This window comes from Periplaneta americana, chromosome 15 (genome assembly GCF_040183065.1).
Source record: "Periplaneta americana isolate PAMFEO1 chromosome 15, P.americana_PAMFEO1_priV1, whole genome shotgun sequence".
NCBI classification, from domain to species: domain Eukaryota; kingdom Metazoa; phylum Arthropoda; class Insecta; order Blattodea; family Blattidae; genus Periplaneta; species Periplaneta americana.
In genome coordinates this window covers 30,447,187-30,455,343 of record NC_091131.1, presented here as the reverse complement: position 1 = coordinate 30,455,343, position 8,157 = coordinate 30,447,187, and the positions used below count along the sequence as shown (strand labels likewise).

At 38.1% G+C, this 8,157-nt stretch overlaps 1 protein-coding gene across 1 annotated transcript; it reads left to right on the top strand.

Moving 5' to 3' along the window:
• Window positions 1-558: 558 nt before the first annotated feature.
• On the top strand, window positions 559-7,490 carry LOC138715625 (ionotropic receptor 21a-like). The gene is made up of 2 exons (XM_069848700.1): window positions 559-1,703; window positions 6,394-7,490. The coding sequence occupies exons 1-2, from the start codon at window positions 745-747 to the stop codon at window positions 7,295-7,297; spliced, it is 1,863 nt and encodes a 620-aa protein (XP_069704801.1). The 5' UTR covers window positions 559-744; the 3' UTR covers window positions 7,298-7,490.
• The last annotated feature ends 667 nt before the right edge of the window (window positions 7,491-8,157 follow it).

Sequence of the window (8,157 nt, the reverse complement as noted above, 5' to 3'; positions counted from 1 at the left end):
CATACAATCCCACACTCCAGTCGCCCTGAGTGGCGCAGTCGGTATAGTGCTGACTTTCTATGCCCGAGGTTGCGGGTTAGATCCCGGCCCAGTTGGTGACATTTAAGTGTGCTTAAATGTGACAGGTTCATGTCAGCAGATTTAGTGGCATGTAAAAGAATTCTTTTGGGACAAAATTCTGGTACACCAGCGATGCTGATATGACCATGCCAGTTGCGAGCGTCGTTAAATAAAATATAATTAAAAATTAAAGCCACACTCCACACAAAGCACTTCACTAGTCTCTTCCTTAGTTGTTTTTCTAGAGATCCGCAGAAGATGCTCCTTTTTCTATTAAAAGCTTCCTTTGCCATTGCTATAGTTTACAGTTTTTCTTGGGAAAGATAAATGCGGTAGTTTTCCGTTGCTTTCCGCACACCACTCACTCTTTCTCATCTTAAAAATTCCCAGAGGTCCCCAGCGTGGAGGTGAGGAGACTTCACAAAAATTCATCGCAAGTGTTAAATATCAGTTATAAAAGGTTTTTTAATCCCTGAGTTAATAAAAAAACATTGTTATTCTGATTCATTCTATACATAAATTCAATATTTTAACATAACTTTTTTTCTGTCAATTTTGAAAATTGTATTTGATAACACTTTATATAGTTTGCTGACTTCCTTTTCTGTTTATCAGGTTCTGTTAATTATAATCTTCCTAGCGGGCGTATACAGAAGTTCTGGCGACGTGCTTCTGGGGCAGCTAATGGTGGAGTCAACTGTTACAATGGCTGAAAAATATTTCACACGCGGCAGAACCGTTGTGATATCTTTACCAGACGATGAGACATATAATGGGACGACAAGAGTGCTGACAACAGCCGTTGACGCTGTTGAAGACCCTATATTTGTAGCTTGTCGTCTCATGGATCGGGTTCACAAGATGGCATACTGGCCGCTCGTGGTATCCCGCCCTGGGGGAGAGATTAAGAAGCAGAAGCGTGGACCCACTGATTGGGACACTACAAACAACGACTTCCATGGCAGCTACGTGCTGGTGGCCGCGGAGGAACCGCTGCGAAGCCTGGCTGTTCAGATGCGAAAGTTGGAATCCTACGCAGCATGGAACTCAAGGGCCAAATTCGTCGTTATTGTGTTAGGAGACGTAGAAGGGGGCGCGAAGAGTGTCCTGGAAGTTCTGTGGCGCTGGCAGATAATGAACGTGGTGGTCCTACTGCAGAAGTCACGTGACGAGGTAGGCGTACATACCTGGTTCCCCTACCGCGCCCCTTCTGGTTCTTGTGGGAAGTTGCTGGACGCAGTTCTGCTGGACGTGTGGGCAGATGGCGGATTTCTTCGAGATTCGTTTCTGTACCCGGATAAGGTACCGGATGACATGGAGGGATGTCCTATTAGGGCTTCTACGTTTGAGTTCCATCCTTTTATAATTTGTGATCCGAAATTGGGTGTCCCGACGAATACGTCCATCGTGGATGGCCTGGAGATCAGGTTGATGTACTGTATTGCTCGGGGTATGAACATGAATCTCGTGCTGCGAATTCCTCCTGGAGACGACCGTGGGGGCATCCAGCTGCCTAACGGCACGTGGACAGGGCTTCGCGCTGACATCGTGTACGGCCTGGCTGACATCACATTTGCTAGTCTGCTGAGCAAGCTCGAAGATCATCTCATTTTTGACGACACTGTCAATTACTTCACAGACAGGTAAGCTTTATCTACACAGGTTTATTCACAACTAAGGGATAAGCATTTTGAGCATAAAATGTCACATGGACATACAGTAAAGCCCCGATTAGCCGTCACCCTATTAACCGATTGGTGGATTATCCGACTGTCTTTCTCGCTCGCAGAAAAAAAATATGAAGTACTGTGCATTACATTAGAACGAATTTTTTCTACAGAGTGTTTTTTATAAACCTTTACCCTTACGCATTATGACAGAGGTCTCCAAAAAAAACCGTATCCTCATTCGTGCTCTGGATGCTGCCCGCCGAACACAGTGTGCTGTAAGGCTAGAGAAGGGGAAGAGACTCGTACCTCAACAGATGAAAGAGATCAGTGGGGGATCGCGGCAACGGTGTGCTTAGGTGTACAAATAATAACATTAAAAGAATAAGAAATATCATACGTTTGTATATTATTATGACATACTATGAAGCTGGAGCCCCTTCTGCTGCTATTGACACAAGTCATTGAAAATCCAACCTCTTCTGTTCTATGGTGCCTTTCAGTGCCTGGAAAAAATCTTCTCCAGTTGTATTTTGTAATTACATCTAGAAGACATTCAGACACAGTAAAATGTTCATTAACTCCTCGGATGAAAATGGCTAGGTGAGCTTCGTCATTTCTATCTGTGTTTTCGTCCAATGCAAGTGAGTAAGCTACAAACTGGTTAATTGTGGTTTCGACTTCAGATTCAATTACATTTACAACCTTGAAATTCCTTCTCTGAACTGTAATTGGAAACAATTTAATTTTCTTAAACTTTGACTTTGTTCTGGACACAGTATTTTAGTAATATCCTGTATGCACGATTTTACAAATGATACTTCTATAAAGAACTTAATTGATTTTCCAATATTCCAAGCTAGAACATAGCTAGCAAGAAGCTTTTTTTGTTTAAGACTGAGAACACTTGTGTGATTTGTGTTTGTATTTTCTTGTTTTATATTTATCAAAATATTTGTAGGCCTAAGCATTTCACGTAAAATTAAACAAAAAACTATATGTTTGCCATGCGGAACTGAGTGCAAACGTATTATAATATACTGATTATTATGTATAACCAACAGTCATACAGATAGCCCCAAAATAAATTCTTTTCACATGTCCAACCTGCCTGTAATTGTATGATATTCTTTGTGAAGAGTCGAGTATTGTCGTTGCATGTTGAATTTTAACACACCCTTAAGAATTTTCGAACAAATTAAGCATTTCACATTCTTCCCACAAACGCAAAAATATTTCTCTTCCCTTTCATCCTTGAATGTACTACGTCTATGATTAGAAGACATTGTGAAACGGTGGAACACTCCGACCAACACAATGATAATGGCAGTCCGCCACTGTTCTTCGTTTGCGCATAAACATTGAGTACAGTACAGGTGGAGATGGGTGAGGCGGAGCGCGCTCATTACGTACTGGCTTCGGTTCCGTTCAGGGGCTTACTCGCGAGTACGGTTTTGGAGACGTTTGCATTATGCCTACTCTTCGAGTGGCCGTACTGTTTAACTTCTGGGCAAAATGTCTTCTACAAGTGTCAAAAGAAAACATGTTGTACTACGGAAAAAAGTGCAAGTAACTGAGTGGTTTGGGAAAAGAGAAAATGTGGTTCATCTCACATCACAATACGAGTTATGAATTACAACTTTAAGCGATTTAGGCTAATGAAAAACAAAATATAAACTGTATAAAATTTGTAAATCTATAACATGAGACCTCTACTATTTCTATCTTTCCACAGACAGTCGTCAAAAGGAGTTTTCTTGGCCATTAAAAACCCGTCGTTGAAAACCAGACATAAGTACAATAAATAATGTTTTAATAACTGACTTATCGGAAAATCAAATATGAATTGTAAATAAGAAACAGACTTAAATTATTGAACTTCTGATCCACTACCTACCGTATTAAAAGAAAAGACCTTGGAGTAAAATTACGAAAATATTATGTATTTAGTTTATGAAAACTTTTTATGGTGCGGATTATCCGATTTTTTCGATTAACCGTTCACTCCACCCCCTTCATTACCACGGATAATAGAGGTTCTATTGTAGTCTGATTATTAACCGTTAAGGAGTTTACAGCTGTTTGAATCCTACGAAAGTAGCAGTGGTTTCGTGCAGAACTAAGAATTATTCACCTAAAATACACAGAAATTTTAATTCAAAATACAGTATTAATCATAAAATAAACACAGTTCAAGACCTATCTTCTCCTTCGCTCCCGTACTTCACGTCACAGCGCAACCCTTCGTTTAGTTAACATTCCAATATTTGTACCTACCGTATTAAAAGAAAAGACCTTGGAGTAAAATTACGAAAATATTATGTATTTAGTTTATGAAAACTTTTTATGGTGCGGATTATCCGATTTTTTCGATTAACCGTTCACTCCATCCCCTTCATTACCACGGATAATAGAGGTTCTATTGTAGTCTGATTATTAACCGTTAAGGAGTTTACAGCTGTTTGAATCCTACGAAAGTAGCAGTGGTTTCGTGCAGAACTAAGAATTATTCACCTAAAATACACAGAGATTTTAATTCAAAATACAGTATTAATCATAAAATAAACACAGTTCAAGACCTATCTTCTCCTTCGCTCCCGTACTTCACGTCACAGCGCAACCCTTCGTTTAGTTAACATTCCAATATTTGTATTACGATGCAAGCAACTCCAAAGCGTAATTTACAGTATGATGTTTGGGTTTTTACTAATAACTTTCAAACTAATGATAATAATCGGACCCATGTTCATCCATCACATGTTATGCTCAAAATGACTCATAGAACTGATTCCTTTAGCTAGTCGTGAACCACCCTGTATATATATATATATATATATATATATATATATATATATATATTACTTCTCTATATTAACAATTGACTATCACATGCTCACAATAGGCCATTACTGTATCCTACATTTTACACCCAAGGCCAGAGGGCCGCACTGAAATAATGTGAGGAAAAGGGGGCCTCATAATCCAGACTCACTGGAGCAGAATGTAGAACAAAGTAATATGAAATTATGCATAAATTTAAAAAGAAAGCATTAAATTATATCTTTATATAATGCAGAATAGTCGTTTTTTAGTTTATTTTACGACGCTTTATCAACATCTTAGGTTATGCAGCATCTGAATGAGATTAAGGTGAATATTACACTCTTACTACGTCATACTACTTTTGACCAATAAAACTGTACGAAAGGACGTATTTAAACTAATCATGGCTGCTTATCGCACAATTTTATCGCGTCCCTAGCATTTGTTTAATTTTATCGCGTCCCTAGCATTTGTTTAATTTTATCGCGTCCCTAGCATTTGTTTCTTTGTTTGCCAACATTTGAAACTGCGCTGGTCTGGACGTCAAAAATATATATAAAATTACAAACCACTCCAGTCGATGCACAGCAGTTTCAAATATGACTCGCATTGGCATTCAAGAACAAGAATTAATAAAAATCACTGATCATACCTATGCATCTTCTGAAATCCGATTTACAAATAAATGAAGAGCACCATTCGGAAATCCTGAATAAGTTGAATACACCATGTAGGCCTAAATCAACGAGTTCCACTTCTATTATGCACACGTCCAATATAACATCAATTGAACCACCAACCACATTCAAATTTGAAAATTGTACATTCAATAATTATTCCTTTTAAAATTATTCATTCGGAAATTCTGAATAAGTTGAATACACCATGTAGGCCTAAATCAACGAGTTCCACTTCTATTACGCACACGTCCAATATAACATCAATTGAACCATCAACCACATTCAAATTTGAAAATTGTACATTCAATAATTATTCCTTTTAAAATTATTCATGTTTATTTTTTATGTCATCGTCGTTAATTAAAACTTTTCTAACTCTTGTGTATATTAGTTAGGTTATGTTATAGCTTCTGCTCTGAGAGGATAAAAAGAACTTCTGCTATATGATATTATGGATAGTCGCGTATCAAAGATTGTTTAATATTAAGATTTATTGAATAGTAATCATTACAGTGTCTGTATAAAGACACTACTGCCATCTAGCATGCATCTAGCGTAATATTTGTAATATTGAGATGGTACAATAATTCATTTGAAGACAGTTGTATTTTCGTAAGTCAATTAATATTTTATTGTATTGGAGTACTTCGTTACCTCAAATCTTTATATACTTTCTTCTAATCGTGTAATAATCAATTAAATCCCACTCGAGTTTTGATTTTATCTAGATAAATCAAAACGTCTAGTGAGACTACTGTTGATAATGCCAGTGAAATGAGTCCGGAGTCCAGCACCGAAAGTTACCGAGCATTTGCTCATATTGGGTTGAGGGAAAACCCCGGAAAAGACCTCAACCAGGTAACTTGCCCCGACCGGGAATCGAACCCGGGCCACCTGGTTTCGCTGCCAGACGCGCTAACCGTTACTCCATAGGTGTGGACGCAAAATAATCGTATGTTTATATTTTCATAGAACAGTTTTTAAAATTTATTATTATTATTATTATTATTATTATTATTATTATTATTATTATTATTATTATTATTACTGTTCTTTTGTTCGCCAAGGATCCCAGAAGGGCCGCGGCCCCCCGGTTGAGAATCACTGCCCTACAAGAAGTTCCCTAAAAAGCTAAAACTGAAATGACGCCTCTGTTCTGATAGGTTCACCTGGTTCGTGGCGCGCGCCAAGCCATACCCGCGCTGGCTCAGCATGGCCAGGGTGTTCTCTCCTCTGACGTGGCTCGTCGGTCTTCTGGTGCTGCTGTCCGCCGCGCTCTTCATGCGTCTGCTGTTCTGCCTGGAGATCATAAAGACTCACGAGGTGTCCCGCATCTACTGGCGCTACTCCATCTGTCTGTCCAGCGTGTGGGCCTCCTTCCTAGGCGAAGGCGTGCCCACCATGCCGCGTAGCCTTCCTCTCCGCCTCTTCTTCTTGTCCATGATCATGTATTCTCTGGCTGTCAACAATGTATTCCAGGCCTTCTTCACCAGCTACGTTGTAAACCCAGGACTCCTGCATCAGATCGGAAATGTGGAAGAACTGGTGAGCTCCGACCTAGTGTTCGCTTTCTACTACGTCTTGGACAAGTTCTTCACCGCGGATTTCTTACAGAAGCTGAAGCCCAGACTCCAGTGTGAGCCCTTCACTTGTCTGGACTACGTGGCCACCAAGGACAACTACGCTACGTTCTGTGGCAGAGCCCTGCTTGCATACATCATCGACGAATTGGTGAAACAGGAGGGCAAGCACGAGATCTATCCCTTCCGCGAAGATTCCTTCCAGCTCAACTCTGTGATGCTCTTGCCGAAGGGCAGCCATCTTCTCGACCGTGTCAATGAAGTCATGACCCACATAGTTGAGGCTGGTCTGCCAAATCAATTTTTGAAAAGCATATTGGACCAGAGAGGGATCGAAGCTGGAGTTCTCGCTCTGGAGGACCTCAGCGACGAGTATGAGCCTCTTACTATGAACCATTTGCAAGGCTCGTTTTTCTTCTTACTCATTGGATTTGCGATGGCCTTCGCCATGTTAATATTTGAATTGATGAAAAAATTAAAGAAATAGGTCTGATGTAATTTTGATGTATAATTACGTCTTTCTAGGAATGTGAGGCAGGGAACTATGGAATTTATTATTTATATTTAATTTATAGACTAAATTAATTTATTCTCAATTTAATGTATTTAATATTGAACAAATTTATAAATACACGCTGTTAAAATTTTATCATAAAAATCGTAATAAGTTTGTATTACAGACACACAATTATGACACAAGACGAAATATTAATTCAACATTAGTAGAACCTAAATGTCTCACATCTGCTGGTCTAAAGCATAGCATTAATTTTGGCCCTCGGTTGTACAATGCTTTAACTAAATTACACCCAGAACTTCTAACATGTAACCCACTAACATATAACAAGAAAATTAGAAACGTGTTAATATCTTCAATTTGATTAAATAAATTTATAGCCTATGTGTATGAATTAATCAACCTATATTATATTTGTATTCTATAATTTTGAAATATATACTAGTCCTACTTTTCACGTGCGATATTATTCTTATCTAGTGTTAATATAATATTATATAATTCCATTGCCGCTGTAATTATATTTTAGTTCCTATTTTATTTTACTTATTTATTTTTATTATTATTATTATTATTATTTTTATTTTAATATTATATCTGAACTGCGACCGAGCACGAGCGCTGCTCATTCGGTCTCAAATTTTGTTAATACTACTGTATCTTCTTTTTATATTGCTTGTATTATTTTCTTTCTATTTCTCTTGTTTGTTTTGTAATTATATTCTTTATTCTGTATATTTAAATTTAAATAAATAAATAAAATAAATAAATAAATATACATAAAAATGCAGCCATCTTTTTTCTCCTTATATTTCCCCTATTTGCCATAC

What these genes read in the sequence shown, in the direction of transcription:
- LOC138715625 (XM_069848700.1), top strand. Translation starts at nt 745, where the DNA reads ATGGTGGAGTCAACTGTTACAATGGCTGAAAAATATTTCACACGCGGC. An exon ending in GTCAATTACTTCACAGACAG is followed by an intron (nt 1,704 to 6,393) that starts GTAAGCTTTATC and finishes CTGTTCTGATAG; the next exon opens with GTTCACCTGGTTCGTGGCGC.